The following is a 17,550-nucleotide window of genomic DNA, read 5'->3' as shown; positions in this document are numbered from 1 at the left end:
AGAGGGATTGGTGCTTTTCTTCTAAGGTACACCCAAGCTATTCAGGTAATCAAACTATACATCGTCTGGAGAGATATTTTGCCTGGGCATACTACTTTTATTTCACAGGGCATGTAAAAGATCTCAGTGTAGCAAAATAAGATTTTATTTTAATACCTAAATCCAGAGTACAGTGTGCTAGGTACATAAGGCAAGAGCAGTGCATTATTAGGTCTGCAATCGGTCTCCAGTCCTGAACCTGGTCTTACCTCTACAGGCGAACAGTGCCATATGGACTGTCCAACTACAGGGGCAGCTACAGAGGCAAGCGATCCATTGAGAAGGACCAGAGTCCCTCGCTGTCACGGCGTCCACCACGGTGCTCCTGTTCAGACCGAGATGATAAACAGTGCACAAGGTTCTGCACAAGTGCCCGAGACAGCAGAAGGTAAGATCTTCCATTCTTAAGCATTATAGATGCATTGTTATGAAATATTACATAGAACTTGACAACAGATCAGGGTCGCCATGTCTATTTAGTATGCCAATTTCTCTGTTCTACATTAGGCAAGGCTTTTCAATTTCATTTATTGTTTTCTTTCCCTCACCTTTGCTAGAAGGTTTTTAATGCTTTGACTTTCTTTTTTTTATGAAAAAATATTCGAATACCGTTACATTTCCCTTCCACCTGGTTTCATAAAATAACGTTTAGTTTTGTGCGCGCTGCTCTGCTGACCAACGCATACTTTTGTACGGTTTATATTCTATGTTAGCGCGTGGAAAACGCAACGATGTGTTATCACACTTGTGGGGTTACGCGTCATGACGCTACAGCGGCCTAGCGGGATGATGTATGCTAGCCAATATTGGAGAGGTAAACAAAACTAATGTATTTAAACATGCTTGTAAGCACAATTGTAAACAGACCAGCAAGTAGCAAACTGCAACTGCTTGGCTCTCCAACAACTATGTAGCAGTGGAGCAGAGGAGTAGGGGTTGAGGGCAATGTAGGTGGGGTAACTGGAAGTGAGAAGGCAGATGAGCAACAGAAGAGCAGGGGAAGATTTTTTTTTTTTTTAAAGAAGCCAATCATGGGTGGGGAAAGCAAAGGGCAAATCAGATGGAGCGCTATGAATCTGGCAGTGGAAGGGTACAACTCATCCAATCAAAAGGCTGGTGAAGAAGCTGTGCACCAGGCGATGGACAAACTTGGAGGAGTGTAAAGAAGTATGCTTGTAGCAGGTAAGTGAAAAGTGGATAGTTTATTTACTTACAAGAAGTCCACGTCTGTGATTGCTGCCTGGCAAGATATCCTCAACTGAACAAGAACAGTTGACGGAAGCTCTGTATAGTGGCAGACGCGAACGCGGAACAGTACACAAACCAATATAGAAATGAACTAGTACAGAATCAAGTAATGCATGCCATGAACATACAAGAAACAACAACGCATGTGAGTGCATGCAGATACAGGAAATAATGCGTGTGAGCGCAAGTATAACAGTAAACATTGCTATGACAACATCAAGCAGTAAGCGCTGATATGACAACATCGAGCACGCTTGTAGGCACTATGACAACATGAAGCACACGTGTAGACGTGTACTTCTACAACATCTTCCACTTAATTGGGGGGAACACACAAGAACATTGCAAAGAACGAAATGAGTGCATATAGAAATCTTTAAATGTAGTTGGAAGATGTACGCTCTGAACTGGTCCACTTTGAACCACGTCCTTGTTCAGGGAATAGTTATGCTTACTATCACCCTCCTCAGTAGTGATTACACAATCATCATTCACTCCCCTTGGGAGACCTACAGCATCCATTAATGAGAAATAAAGGAAAGACTTGTAATTGTCTGTCCACCATGAACCATCCAGGGGCTTAGATGGAACTTGATGTTCAGGTTTACAGAAAACGTTAGCCTGTTCTTATGTAATCTTCAACAGGTGTCTTTTGCTCTACCGTCCTTTGCCCTCAATCATAACAGCATCCTTATATAATCTGACAATTTTGACAGGAGACAAAAACTTGGATTCCTCTTTACACACCTTATCTGTTTTCTTAATAAGTATCCAATCATTGACATTAAAAGTGAGATCCTTTACATGCTTTTTATTGTTGAATACTTTTTTGTGCAAATCTCACAGACTAGAACTGAGCTTGATACTTTTTTTTGCATGTTCTCCTCACTTAAACTTACAGTTGAAGCCTTAGATCTTAACCTGTCAGGGTACAAATTTGACCTGGGGATATGCTCAACACCCTAAATGGAGACATATCAGTGGTGCTACAAGGTGTTACAGAGTACGCCCATAATTTTTGCATTAAGAAATGCTCCACCTTCATTCCATCAGCTATGGGGGTCTGTATACCTTCCTTCAAAAATCTGTTAACTTTCTCCACAAGGCCATTAGTAGTGGGAGAGTAGCTACTTATAGATGGGTTATATGATTAACAGTAATAAATTGCTCCGTAATACTGGATGTATAGTGTGTCCTATTGTCGGTAACTAGAACAGAAGGGACACCTTCTATTTGATATATTTTCTTAAGAAATGTAATCACAAACAAAATCATGTGGGAGTCTGCAAAATCAGAGTACACCTATTACAAGTAATCAGTTAGAACCAAAAGGTATCTTTGAACTGATGGCAGCATATCAAAAGGACCAGTGCAATCCAAGGCAACTTTATCCCAGGGCTTCTCTGGTAATACAGTAACATGCAATGGTGACTCAAATGTCTTCCAGTGTTTGTCAGAATGCAGACAATAACTGCAAGAATCAACCAATCTGACCACCTGAAAGTCCATGGAAGGCTACTAATAGAATTGCTTAAGATTCTTACATGTGGCACTTACCCCCAAGTGACCTTTGTGAGCGAACCTAATCAAGGTGTCACGAGTGCTAATAGGTGGAATACATAAATCATTGCACATAGACAAACTATTGACAACAGATAATTCTTCATGAAGCTTAGCATACTGTTTGATCTCAGTATTCAAGTTCCTGTCATCTGGCCAACTCTTGTTTATATACTCAATAATTTCTTAACACTAAATCAGAATCCAGTGCTTTCAGCCTTTCCATTTTGGAAATCACCCCTTTGTTATTCAACAGATCATCCACTAGAGCAAATACACATTCAACATCTCCATCACTCTCCATGATAGTCAGCCTGGAATGGTGCTCATGATAAGTAACATACTCTCCTATTCTTTACTCCAGGAATATACTTCACAGTGAAGGAAAATTCCTGAAAGAGTGCCAGAAGAGTAAATTGCCTTGATGATGCTTTATCTGCCCCATTTCCATCCAGCATATAGCAAAAAGGTTTGTGGTCCGTGAAAATAACAAATTTTGACCTCCCAAACAAATCGTTGAACTTTTCTACTGCCCAACAGCACACAAGAGCTTTGCGTTCTGTGATTGAGTAGTTAGTTTCGGTCTTGCAAAGACAACGAGAAGCAAAAGCCACAGTATACCCCTGACCATTGACCCATTGTGACCGCATCACTCCAAGTCCCACTTGGTTGGTATCCACAGTCAAGAAACACTTGCCCTCCGGATCAAAGAGTCCAAGAGCAGGTGCATAAGTAATATATATATATTTTTTAAAGCCTCATTAGCTGCATACAATAAACACATAACCCTTAATGAACCTTGAATAATACTCACTCAGTCCCAAAAATGAGTGAAGTGAATCTTTGTCCTTGGGGAAAGATGCCTCTTGAATAACTTGAATCAATGAAAACTTAGGTCTAATACCCTAAATAGAAATATGATGCCCTAAATAATCCGATTCTTGCACCACAAGTTTGCATTTGTCAGCTGCAAGAGTCACTCCTACATTCACCACATGGTTTAAAAATGGAGTAATGTTCTTCTAGTGACTTCGCAAAAATTAATAGGTTATCCTGAAAAGCCTGGGCCCCAACCACCTCCAGTAAAACAATGTCCATAAATCTTTGAAACACACTTGCGGCTGATGCCAGACCAAAAGGAAGACATAATAATTTAAATACCCCAAATGATGTGACAAATGTTGTTAGCTCTTGAGATTTCTCAGTCAGAGGAATCTGATGGTAGGCTGAGCATAAGTCAAATAATGTAAAATACGGAGCCTTACTTATATTGGCTAGCATGTCTTGGATTTTGAGGAGAGGGTGACAGTCAGTTACAATGTTTTTGTTCAAAGTGTGAAGGTCCACACACATCCTAATTTCTCCAGACTTCTTCTGCACAATAACAATTGGACTTACCCACTCAGCAGATTTAGTGGGCATGATATTGTAGTATCTAATAAATTGCACACATATTCTGTTGTGCAAGGACGTCATGTTCTATTCATAAAACATTGGGTGAGTTCAGGGAAATGAGTGGGCCAATTGATCGCAGTCCTCGGAACTGACCAGATGCTCTACTGTTGTTGGTTCGCTCTTTACTTATACCTAAATAGAGAAAACCAATTTAAAGAATGTGTATGCTGGATTTATCATCTATCGCTTCCGGCTTTCTTCAATAACTTTCTCACAAGTTAACTTTTGCAACAAACTGTTGAGATCTTACCTAACGCTCAAAGGAACAGGTCTTACTTTGTGCACAACTGGAACCGCATTGACTTTGGCTTTAATCTTATGCTCAAAATTCTTAATGGAACATAGCTAATTTTTTAACACTTCTGGAAATTTCAAGATAACATTACTGTAATCCATATGAACCTTGTTTATAAATGTAATTTCACTGGTAACTTCAGAAATGTTAGGTCCTACATCAGACAAATCTTTATTACTGGTATTGATCAATGAATGAAAGGCACTTGTCAAGACAACATTCTCAGAGCATATTTTTGTTTGCAAATTGGTAATGAAAGATCCAGTTGCCACAGACGGCGTTTTTGCCCCAGGTATCAACATAAGGCTCAAGCTGGCTAGGTCCCTCCAACTCACCAAATTTCTACCTTTGACAGCAACATAACATTTTGTGGTGGTTGTCTTCCCTAAGCAAATCAAAGAGTCATAAAGAAACCTAGCAAATCAATGTCCTGCTCGCCAAATGCTTTGGGAGAAATATCGGTCTGCTCAAAAACAAAACTCTCACCCCAATGATGGAGAATACATACATCAAATATTATGGCGATGGCACCTCCTGAATTAGCCATCATGCTAATATTAAAATTTAGAATCAACCCCTCACACAAAGTTCCTTTAATCATGTTCGAAGAAGTGGAAATTACAGGCACTTTATCTTGGACTTCCTCTTGAATGTTAAAAATAACTTTCAAGAGGTCTGAGACACTTTCATCCACAGATACATTTATATTACCAATTTTAACAGGTGGTTTACCCCATCTGCAAACACTTTGAATGTGGCCTTTTTTTTGCATTTGATGCATCTTTTGTTTAGTGCAGGACAATTTGTGTTGTTGCCCAAATGAGTCTTAGGACCACATCTGAAACAGAATCCCCGATTTCTTTTTTGTACATATTTATCTGACTTACTTTTGGTAAACATGACATTAACCATGCTATCATCTGAACATGAATGCACATTGACTTGTGAAGCAGGGAGATGTTCAGCTGACAATAAATTACTAGAAACCATAGACTGTTCAATAGCTTTGGCTAAATCAATGACCCCACCTAAAGGATCCCGATAGCTCAACAAATGTTCATGTATTTTGCTTGAACAGCAAGGAAAAATACATTGATCCCTCAAAGAAGTGTTTAAGTATGTACCAAAATTACATTTATAGCCTAGCAACCTGAAAGCAGATATGAATTCTTCCGCAGACTCATCAATAAGTTGTTTTCTTTTAAAGAAAGTAATCTCTCAAGGAGAAAACTTGGTTGTTCCTCAAATTTGTTTTGTAAATGAAAAATTGCTTCTAAATATTCTTTATCCTTCACCCTCCCCAGCGGGTGCTATTTCCATAAGCAGGTTGTCAAAAATCTTCTGACCTTCACGTCCTAAGTGACTAAATAGAAGAGCTATTTTTCTTTTAGGTTCAAACTTGGTGGCATCAATAGCAACAATAACATTCTCAAAAATATAGACCCATGTCTTACAGGGGTTTTTCCCGGACTTTGTAAAAATTGGGATTTCTGAACTGGGCACTGAGTGAAAGCTATGGTGTGATATAAATATGAGCTTAATACCTGAAAGAGAAATTGGTTAGAAATGACACACACAGAAAAATATTTACCTCAAATACTTGATTAACAGTACACTTGCCTTTCAGGTATGCTTCAAATATATCAACTGCCACCAATAGCTCACACAGAAAAGACCAATAAAATCACATTTAAAAAAGGCCAATGCTAAGAGACGATGATGATCAAATGCTAGGTTATGTAACAGTTAACTGAATATATTTGCCCAATGAGAACCTCTAGAAATATTTAATAAAAAAAAAAAAAGCCAATAGGCGCAAAGGCTCAGTGAGTTTGTAAGCGAGCCCATAGCTGTACTGACGCAGGAAAAAAAACATTCTCTGCAGACTCAGAGAACTTGTAAGCGAGCCAGTCGCTATACTGGCCGGAGCCGATCGCTGGTGACGCTTATAGACTCATCAGTGTCTTCATAGATGCCGAAAATTGCCACAGACCGGTTCCTGGTCGCACTGCACTGCGCTGCTCCACGCCGTATCCTAACGCGCGCTCTGTGCACCTCAGCGCCCGCTCCAAGCTGTGATCCTCAGCGCCGTTCAAGCTGCTCCCTGCACACTATTGTCCTAGTGAACACCGTCACCGGCCACTCTGCACACCCAGAGTTCCGTGAATAAAAGAGATATATCCGTCCGGACTCCAACAGGAGCAAACTCTCGAAGAAATGTAGTAGTGAGCGAGGCTCACAAGAACTCAGACAACAATGTGCGTCTAAGCCGTAAAAACTGCTCACGGGCTGAAAGCAGTTTCACGAAGGCAGACTTCAAATCTGAAGAAATGTCATGAAATTGGACCATGGGCTCCTGTTGTCCTTGTTGCTCCTTGTCGCCAAATGTAAAGAAGTACGCTTGTAGCAGGTAAGTGAAAAGTGGGTAGTTTATTTGATTACAGGAAGCCCACGTCCATGACTGCCCGCTGGCAAGAGATCCTCAACTGAACAAGAATAGCCAAGGGAAGCTCCTTATAGTGGGAGATGCGAACATGGAACAGTACACAAACCGATACAGAATTAAAAGAATACACATTATGCATATACAAGAAATAATGCGCGTGAGCCCATGCACACCATTGAGATACTGAAATAACAATGCGCGTGAGCCCATGCACACCATGCAGGTACTGAAAATAACAATGCGCGTGAGCCCATGCACACCATGCAGATACAAGAATTAACAATGCACGTGAGTGCAAGTATAACAGTAAACATTGTCATGACAATATCAAGCAGGAAGTGTTGCTATGACAACATTAAGTACATGTGTAGGTGCTATGACCTCATCAAGCACGCGTGTAAACCTGCACTAGTATAACGGGGAGGAAGGAAAACCAACAAATAACAAGCATGCTGGCAAGATTGGCAAAGACGTCAATGGGCAAGCAATGAGCTTTTATGTGCTACCTGCTGGATCCACCAGATACTGCTCTAATGCTTGCCGCCTTGCTGATTTCCTGATATTGTTTTGCCATAGAACTAGTCCTGCACAAACATTAAACAAGGCACCACGAGAACGTTGCTCATAAGCCTGCTTGTTCTTGCAGTTCGTTTGAACTGGTGGCTTATATGTGCTAAATGTGGGGTCCAAGAGGGAAGGGGCTCAGGTGAAATAAAAACATGTTGGTGACAGACGCCTCCAGAGGTTTTCAGATTCTGCATTTCAAGGAAGTGGACCTGTTTTTGTAAAAGCCCAGGTATTTTTAGATATGACTTAAAGGCAGTGTTTGCCTGTCAACCATAGCTCATAGAATGAAAAATTGAACACAGTATCCAGGCTTTTAGGTTAACCCCAGTCAGTCCCTCCTTGTTTCATTTGACTTTGCTCTGTGGATTGAGGGTCGGAGGAAGAGCTTTAGATAAAGGGATGTGCTACAAAAAGGCAATGTATGGCAGGAAGATAACCATGTTAATTTAACACACACCACAAAATGACTGGGCTTTAACCCACAGAACATAGGGGAGAGGAACAAGTGAGACCCAGTCAAGGACCTGCACAAAGGTCTCTGCTTATCTAGCGTGGACAAGAGTCACTAGAAGCACAAGGTATCTAAAGAGGGGAAGAGTGAGAGCAGCAGAGAGTGAAAACAAGTGAGGAATGAGCAGCGAAGGCAAGAGAAGGCAGGATTACTTCAAATAGATCAGTGAAAGTGAGTCATGGACAGTGCTACATAGTATGTCTGTTACCCAAAGGTAACAGGTTCGCCTCACCCTAGGCAGAGTCGGACTGGAACAAAAAAAACGCCCAGGCACCAAAATAAAAGGTGAACCAGTTAGCCTAAAAAGTGGCCCCTGTCTGCTCTTCAATCCTGTTTTGACCTTGTAAAGACAGGCTGTAAGGGTATTTAGCAAGGTATGGAAGACTGAATGCACTTGTGTTTGTTGCAGGCAATGGCTGTGGTAATGGGAAAATCAACAGTAACAACAAGCATTTGCAATGCAAGGGGTCTCGTGTTTGCTCGATCTATTAACATTGTAAACTCCTAACCGGACTTTTATTGCCACATAAACTGAAAATGTAAAGTAAAACAGTTTCACATAAGCAAGCCGACGGCAGCCATGAGCACAAAGCACACACACAAAAGGAAACAGAAGTTTGCTTGCAGTGAAACGTATCGGCAAAAGTGCAGTTATCCATGTAACCGGTAAAAGTGCAAATATCCATGTAACAGGGTCAATGACATGCAAGACATTCGACTACTGCCCAGTGACATTGCGCTGCCTACAAAATAAAGAGAAAAAGTAGTCCAGAAACCATATTAAAAACATGGAGCCTCGTATGTTTTCAGTAGTTGGCCGGTGTGCTTGAGGTGGGCCAAACACCGGAAAAGGCATGACCTATACATGTCTTTCATTAATGAAATCAAGCGAATTTCAAAAGGCAAGCCCACGAACCAACCAAACTGATGGGCGTGACATGGGCGTGGTTAAAAGCCCACAGAGAGATTACACCAGGGACAGAGCGCTTTGCTCGATTGACCCTAAAAAACAGCACAGCTGGCCACGTAACAGGCCCACAAACCGCTAAAAAAATGCCCCCCTACACTGATCTGGCAGACCAACACATAAAGCACTGCATGATGGCACTGCAGGCCAGTCCCGCACTAACTCTGGGTGCCATTATGTCAAAGCCAACATGAGTCTCGAACCCCTTTTTTATGAGGTCACTTTCAGTTTTATCCTGCCACCCCCCCTCACCAGCTCAAACAGAAGCAGGGTTCCCATAGTAGATTAAACATAAGTGGAAAGAAAGCGCCGTTGGGCACTTGTTAATGACCACCATATGTATCCATTTATAGTAAGAGACACAGATAGTGGCAATTCCTAAATGGCCTTCGGTGCTTTGTTTAATTACTAGAAGGGTTCTAAAAGTATGTGAAACACACTACTCTGATGAACTAAGTGAAATTGTTCCTGGAGTAAACAGAAGCAATATTTCAAGTGAATGCCTAAAGAACTGATGCTTTATTGGAATCAAATCTCAGTTCTGGTAAAGCGCACAGTATGTTTTCTCCTATACTCCTACTATCTTTTTCTGTGAAAAGTCAAGCATTTTACAGTGTTTAAATATTGCTTTTCTTTTCATCAGCGGAGAACATCACATCATTTACCCGTGGTGAGGAAGATTCTGTATTGACTTTGATTCCACAAAAAATTATAAAAGCACATCAGAACGCATATTAGCTGAGAAAGTACAAGCTCTTCCTTTTCCAATCATTCTCAGGTTGTGGATACTGGTGGACGGCCATAGAAAGCTGGTCTCTAGTAAAGGTGAATACTTTACCGAACTGAACCGCTGTGCTTTAAAAGTGGACCACCTTCCATGCAGGTCTAGAAAAAATTATACAAAAGCAGGAAGGGTGATCTTCAGGCAGGCGCAGATGCTGTGCGAGTGAGTTCTGATTTTGCAGCTACTGCAGAACAGAAGTGTAACAAACTTACTCTGGACAAGGTAAACTCCAAGAGTTTCAGTGGCAGCTATCACGGGCTGCAGAGTTGTAGCTAAGGCAGGAGATAACATAATAGACTGGCACATGGGATCTCCTCACTGCTTTACAAAGAGGGTTCCTTAGAAGTCACGATTGTGATTGCTGTAGGGGCGAGTTATATTAAAAAACAAACAAAAAAACGTTAAATAAGGCAATTCGAAAGGTATGTTTTAGAAATAAATATGGCAATTCATATCCACAAGCTCTGTGAAGTCCATGTCTTCTCTACCAATATAACTACTATATATGGCATGTGTTGTGTACGCATATATGGTCTACTCGATCACAGGTGGAATTCTACTTTTCTGTAAACATTCAGTGATGGTGCTGTTTTCAAGGGTACCGGGGGTGAAAGCCCAAATGACTTCTGTCCTTTCCCCTTGTTAAAGGGACATCAAATCTTAATTCACCTTGGTATCTGTTGCGGAGTGAGCCATAATACTCATCTAACAGAGTTTACTACAATGGAAAGGCGTTGGTGAATGGAAAGCCAACAGCCGCTCTTAGGACCGAAGAAGGGGGAGGATCATTTTAGGAAGTAAATGTTACAACTCCTACTTAGAGGGCTTAATGACTGATATCTATGTGGAGATCCTTTCCTTCTTGACCTAATCCTTGCCATGCCATCTATCACTTAGGCGCATATGATCCACATATTTTTCTAACGCATTCTACAGTCAATGTTCTTATATTGTTCTTGCCTTGGGGCAAATGTAGTGCAGAAAATAAGTAATACAGATGACACGTAGCTCATTAAGTAAGGGAATAACACCGTGAAGGTCACCTGGTTAACTGATTTTAGTAACACTTTTAGCTAAAATTATGGTAAACCAGGTCAAGAGCTTTCAGTAAATGTCACATTTTATCACATGTCCAGGCTCCATAAGACTTCTCTATTCTGAATATGTTGCAATAATCTATGATGGCCGATGTTGTTTTGCCTAAGAGTTACATCATCCCTAAAATAATTCAGCAACCTGTCTCAAAGCTCTCCCAGAGCCACTATTGTAATCCAAGGCTAAATTTTCTGCTATATGTACCTAAAATTCCACTTTAGCTCCGTAGAAGGAGAAGACAAGTGAGAGCCTATCACAGGACTGAAGAAGTCATCAACATTTTGTCCACCTCCACACATCATTCCTCCTTAGGCAGAAGTGGTACAAAAAGAATTTGCAACAATAAATAAGCAATGACAACTCTAAACAATTAAAAAACGTATTGCGTGTTCGAAGGCCATCTATCAAAGATCAAACAACAAATTACTCTATTGTCATAAAACCAGTAGACAAGGGAGGGCCTATGACACTGCAGAGGGCTACGGCTGTGAATGTCTTCACCTCCTTGGAGACAACACGTAGCTCTTTAATTAGGACATGAAATTGTGAAGGCAACCTGGCTGACATTTTTAAGTGACACTTTTAGCTAGTAGTATGGCGAACCAAGTCAAGAGCTTTCAGATAATGCGACATTTTATCTTATATCATGTTTATTTTATGTTCAGAATCAGAAACACCCATTTTGACTGTTACATAATTTATCATGGCTGATGTTTTTGCCTAAAAGTTACACTGTCCCTAAAATAACTCATCAACCTGTTCCAAAACTCTCCTAAAGCTGCTGTTGTAATCCAAAACTTAATGTTTCCAAAAGATACACCTACTTTAGTCCCATAGAAGATAACAAATAGAAGGAAACACACCATATTTTGTCCCCCTCCACACATCATCCCACCTTAGGTAGAAGCCGTACAAAAATAATTTGCAAAGATAAGCAAAGTCTCAACGATTCAACAACGTATGTGGAGAAAGACAAGCTACAAAAGAGCGAACAGCAAATGACACATTTGTCATAAAACTGGTAGACAAGGTGGTAGTTATTGTACAGCAGACATCTACTGTGTTAAATGTCTTCGCCTCTTCAGAGATAGGAAGAGCTCGAAGAGGCTATACTCAAACTCCAGTGAGAAACTGCAAGTCCTAATCAACTGTTTGGTAAATTAACTTTCAATCTGTCTACAAAGGAAGAAGTGAATTTCTTGTTAATGGAAAATCCAAAGATTCCTTGTTTTTACACTACTGCCCAAGGTATATAAAACGAGCCATGGATCACCAGGCCGACCTATTCTATCAGGTATATGGTTTATATTAGAACTCCTTTCATAGTTCAACTCCTTGTTTCTCAGATCCATGGTTTGTCAGATGCCGTCATTTGTTAAAGGCCACAAAAAAGTGGTATGCTTATTGGAGGGATACCATTCAACCCAGACAAAGAGATAATCTTCAGTCTAGTTGTAGAGGGTCTGTGCACTAGTATTTTACAGGATGCAACACTACTCAACAATGAACAATTGTTAAGGGAGGAGGGGCATGGGCAACTGTGAATGGAGCTGGCCACACGTGCTTGAGGCCCTAGCACCGGACCTTTCGAGACCTCTCCCCTGCAGCCCCTGGCCAATGACCAAGGGCCGACAGCCATTGTAGGGGTTACGGCCCCGAGTATGTGCCATTGGTGCAACAGAATATCCTGCATCGTGTTAGTCATTGTGAATATACAACATCATTAGTCCCTGAACTCTGGCAATGGGTTAGCTGCCCTGGTAAAAGACTTGAGGATACAGCTGGAGAATACGAGAACTTTAACGGGGACCTGGAAGTGGGGTGCTCCCAGTTGTTACCCAGATGATGGCAGACATGTAGGGTTAAAGGGCTGAAAACGCGTGAGAGAAACCTTACTTCCTTGGGCCTTTGGGTCGCACCCGGGGTCATGGTGACAGGCTTTCTTTTACTGATGCTTGTTACTGCTCAGTGGGGCTACACCCCATACTTTTGTGGTATACTTCGGTGTATGACCTTCAAGTTTTCTTATAAGATACGAAGGTTCAAGATGTTGGGGCGACAGACTCCTGGCCTTTGGGTGTCGAGTAGTTCTGGATCTGCAGCATGAGGTGGAGGGACAGGAAACAAATTGCTTAGGCCGAGAAGCCTGGCCTGGGTCCGCAAAACCTAAGGTGCGGCGGGACAAACACCCTATGAAGCAACTCCGGGGTTAACCTTGAAAATACTCTCCTGCAATGTGAATGGTTTGGGCAGCAAAATTAAGAGGGCAATTGTGTGGAAATACTTAGCCAGGCAAGATCCAAATATTGTCCTTCTCCAAGAAATACACCTGGTAGGTAACTGCTGCGGGTTCCTGAACGGTGGCAGGTAACTGATGGCTAACGCAGGGTTCTCCAGGAGTCCAGGGGAGTGGGGATCCTGGCCAGCAAATCTCTTCCATTGCGGGTCAGTTGGCCGTGGGTGGATGACCTTGAATGCTGCGCAGTGGTGCATGGGTGACGGAACGGGCAGGATCTGGTGTTCTTGATGTGTTATACCCACCCAGATCTGCAATCTAGAGGGCTGCACAAACTAGGGGGCTGTAACGCAGGACTGCTGAAAGCCCTACTCTTCAATGGAGATTACATCAATTTAACTGTGCAGGGGAGATGGACATGGTGACTGCCTCTGAGGCAGGGCCCTGGACGGACCAGCATCTGTCCAGTTCCTGGAAGAGTTGGGGTTGTCCGATCTACGTCAAGAGGAACATACAGGAATACACCCATACTCCTTTGTGGCTAACACAATGTGCTCTGTGTCCAGACTGGATTACCTTCTAGTACTGCTTCACCACCTGGGTTGCTTCACACTAACATTTTTGCCACAGGACATCTCGGATCACTCACCCATAGTCACACACATAACAGACAGACTCCCCAGGACTGAGGTGGGAATGGAAGCTTGATACCTGGGAACTGAAAGACTGGAATACAACGAAGCTGGTTACTGAGACCAGAATCAATTATTTCCAGGACTATCGGGGTTCAGTGGCTTTAGAGGTGTTTCTCTGGGAAAGGTGTCAAGGTGGTAGAAGAAGAAGAAGAAGGACAAGAAGACAATGGAGATGAATTCACACGGAAGCAATGGAAGAGAGAATATGTGGCTTCCTCCTCCCTGGGTTAGGCACACGAAATCGAGAGACTTAAGGCAGAACCACGGGCACATGTCCAGCAAAAAGCGAGGTCCAAATTTTAGGCACAGTAGGGATAACTATGCAAGATGGGTAACAAGGCAGGGAAACTCCTGGCCTGGCTATTGAAAAGAGAAAAGGTGCAGCGATGGGTGCAGGCAGTGATGACAGCATCTGGTAAAACAGTCAAACCCCCAGCTTGGTCCCGCAGGCCTTTGCCTCCTGTTTGACGTACCAGTACCAGCCTAGTCAGAGATAGAGGCAGGGACCAAGCAGGCTTTGTTGCAGATTTCCCAGCCCTCTGGCTCGAAAGCAAGGTGATTTGGGAGTTAGAAAGTGAGATTACAGAATCTGACATTTCTGAGGCAATATCGCAAATGAAATCCTGAATTTTTCAAATGTGTTCGATTCTCATATAGCAGGCCTAAAGCAAGAAATGTTGCACAGGGCAAGACAGAACAGTACTCTTCCACGAGGCCTTAGGTGTGCTACAATTGGAATGATCCATAAGACAGGGAAGCCGCCTAGGGATTGTGCTTCTTACAGGTCAGTATCAATGCTGAACTTGGAGACTAAGGTATTGGCGAAGGCCTTGGCAAACCACCTGATGTAGGTGGTTGGCTCCCTGGTAGATCCCGACTACTCAGACTCCATGCCCTGTAGGCAACAAGCCACAACCTGCAGTGATTGACTAGATGCTTAGCGCACAGAGATTGTATGGATGAGCTAGCCATTTTGCTAGCCTTAGATGCTGAAAGGTATTTGATTTGCTGGAATGTCAATACATGAGGGCCCTTCAGCAGAAGAAGGGATTCGGCCAGAGATATCTGTCCTCGCTGAGTCTGCTTTATAACGATCGGATAGCCAGGGTGAATGTTAATAGGGCAATCTCTGCAGAGGTCAGGCTGGGCAGAAGCACCTGGCAGGAATGCCCACTATTCCCATAGCTCTTTGCGGTGGTGATTCAGCCACTGGCCACATGGATCCAAAAAGATGTGCTGCTCCGGGGGCTGCAGTGGGATCCAGAATCAGAAGTTTTTTATTCCTCTATGCAGATGATATTCTGCTCTATTTGGCGGACCCAAAGCTTTCCATGCCAACAATACAGCAGATTTTGGAGATGTTTGGATCCCATTCCATTCTGGGATCAATATCCACTGGCACAAGTTGATGGCACATCTTTAATCCTGTGACAACCCAGGCAGGGCCGTGGCTATCCTCTGAGATGGGAGCTGACCAGAAACACATATGAGGGCATTTTTGCGACCAGAGAGTGAGATTCCTTAGGGAAACCCTCACTAGAATTTTTGAGAATTACAGGATGGATGCTGGTTACTGGCAGAGACTCAAGTTGTTGCTGCTGGGAAAGGGCTGTTCTCTGATGATCTACCTAACAAAAGTCTTGTACTTATTGCAAAATACCACATTTGAAGTTCCAGTCGGGTTTTTTAGGTCAGTGGATGAGTTGACTAGGACCTTGCTGAGGGATTAGGATTGGGGGAAGCACCACTAATAGCCCTGGCATCATTGACCAGGAAGACCCCACCGGGAGCAATCACCTTTCCCGACATTTGCTTGTACTACTGTGCAGCCCAGTTGCAGGTGGCCAATGACTGGGCCTTCTCCTCGCAGCACCATTGTTGAGAGCAGTTGGAAGAGCTGTGGGCTCAAAGGGATATATGCCTCCGCTACTTGCAGCTATCACACATTCTTCGTGAATACTGTGAGCTGTTGCATGAGGTAACAGCCGATACATCACTGGAATACAGAGTCTTGGGGACTTCACCAGATCCATATTTTTCCATATGGGTAGAAGTGATGCTGATCTTTACACATGGGGCTGCATGCATGCATGTTATACACAACACGATTTGGGGTTGCCCCAGGATCCGGGAATATTGGGACAGGGTAGGATGTAAAGTCTCGGCAGTTGTAGACAAAATAGTGGATCTCACCCCACAACTAGTGGCGTTGGGAATTTGGGGAAACAAACGTAAGACCAGTACATGCTCTTGTTCTGCAATGTCGCCCTTATGGTTGCGCAACGAGATCTGATTCAGAAGTGGGGCTGTGCCGTAGTCCAGACATTACAGGAGCGGGAATCTAATATGGAATGGTGTATGAGGGCCGAAAAACTGGTGTATCAAAGTAGGCAGTGCCCTGAAAAACATTGAGAACGTGTGAGGCTCATGGAGGACTGCCGAATAGTCCAATTCGTGATGCTGTCTAGATGGCCCTGGGTTTGGTGAAGGGCTGGAGTAAGGGGTGGTCACTGGGGAGCTAAGGAGAGTTTTTCTTTACACTGCTAGATCCTGCAGGGGGATATGCAGTGAAAATGTGAGCGTATTCTATGGCTGGAATGTGATGTGCTGATGACTGGACCAGTGTGCCTCCAGCAGTTGTTAACAGCTGTTTGTTGCTACAGGCTATCTTGTACGCTGTTTATATTGAAAAATATATATATTTTTTAAGAATTAACAGAAAGTGATCGGACCTACACGATACCAGTTTTGTTTGTGTTGTGTGATGTGCAACGATAGCCATGTGTCAATGCTTTGAGAATACTTTGAATCTAGAAATTGAAGGTATTTTTATGGGCAGTGCATATGGGCTGATTTGGATGTGCTTGAAACAAAAGGCCTGTACAATGTCAAACATCTATAATCCTCTTACACCAGACTGTAGAGCGGGTGTATTGATAACATTATGATAATCTGTGCAGCCAATACGAGCAGGCCGGCAGTTTATAGGATGCATGAGCATCGTTGAACTCTGTTGTCGTTTTAAGAGTACCTACAAGTCCAGCCTACAATTCGTTGACCCCTCGATTACACTAGAGTAATGTTAGCACAGACGTCTACAAAACCTGAAAGAAATCCCTTACCCAGCTTCAACAGCCATCATCTCAGAGGCCTAAGAGATAACTTAACATTTGGGCATTTTTTAAGTGAGGAGCAATAGTTCAGGATAAACATGCTGTCAAATTAACCGAGAGACTGCGCGAAGGCTTCCCTTCTGCAGGTATTCACAGGGCAAGAAAAAGAGCTAAGAACCATAATAGAGCAGTGCTTCTAGAGAACATTGAAAAATGGCCCATCAGAAGACTTACATGTGTTGCTACCTAATCAGGAGTTTCTAACAGACTGAATTAAAAATGCTTATAAGAATTGGTGCATACTGGATTCAGGTATTCAAGAACTGGAGAAACTACACTGCACCTTTAAGAAGGAGCAAAAAGCTAAAGGACTTGGCAGTTCACACGAGACTCCAGCAGAGAAAGAAAAAGAACAATCAAACCGCTCTATGGAAGCCACCAGCAAAGAGAGGCCACTTCCTATGTGGCACATCCGGTGCTTGTTCTTTTACAGAGACTATCACTCAGCATGACTTAGGGCTAAGCACACCATGGGAACT

The 17,550-nt window shown here is 42.7% G+C and overlaps 1 protein-coding gene across 1 annotated transcript in view; it reads left to right on the top strand.

The window, feature by feature from the left end:
* EDN3 (endothelin 3) overlaps window positions 1-17,550 on the top strand; it is a 306,240-nt gene that overhangs the window by 250,604 nt on the left and 38,086 nt on the right. Inside the window, exon 3 of the mRNA XM_069243422.1 lies at window positions 257-427. Coding sequence (XP_069099523.1) covers window positions 257-427 — 171 coding nt within the window. The remainder of the gene's footprint in view (window positions 1-256; window positions 428-17,550) is intronic.

The sequence above is a fragment of the Pleurodeles waltl genome, chromosome 7 (genome assembly GCF_031143425.1).
Source record: "Pleurodeles waltl isolate 20211129_DDA chromosome 7, aPleWal1.hap1.20221129, whole genome shotgun sequence".
In the NCBI taxonomy this organism is placed as follows: domain Eukaryota; kingdom Metazoa; phylum Chordata; class Amphibia; order Caudata; family Salamandridae; genus Pleurodeles; species Pleurodeles waltl.
The sequence above is the reverse complement of the archived record's forward strand: the minus strand, read 5'-3'. Positions and strand labels throughout refer to the sequence as shown.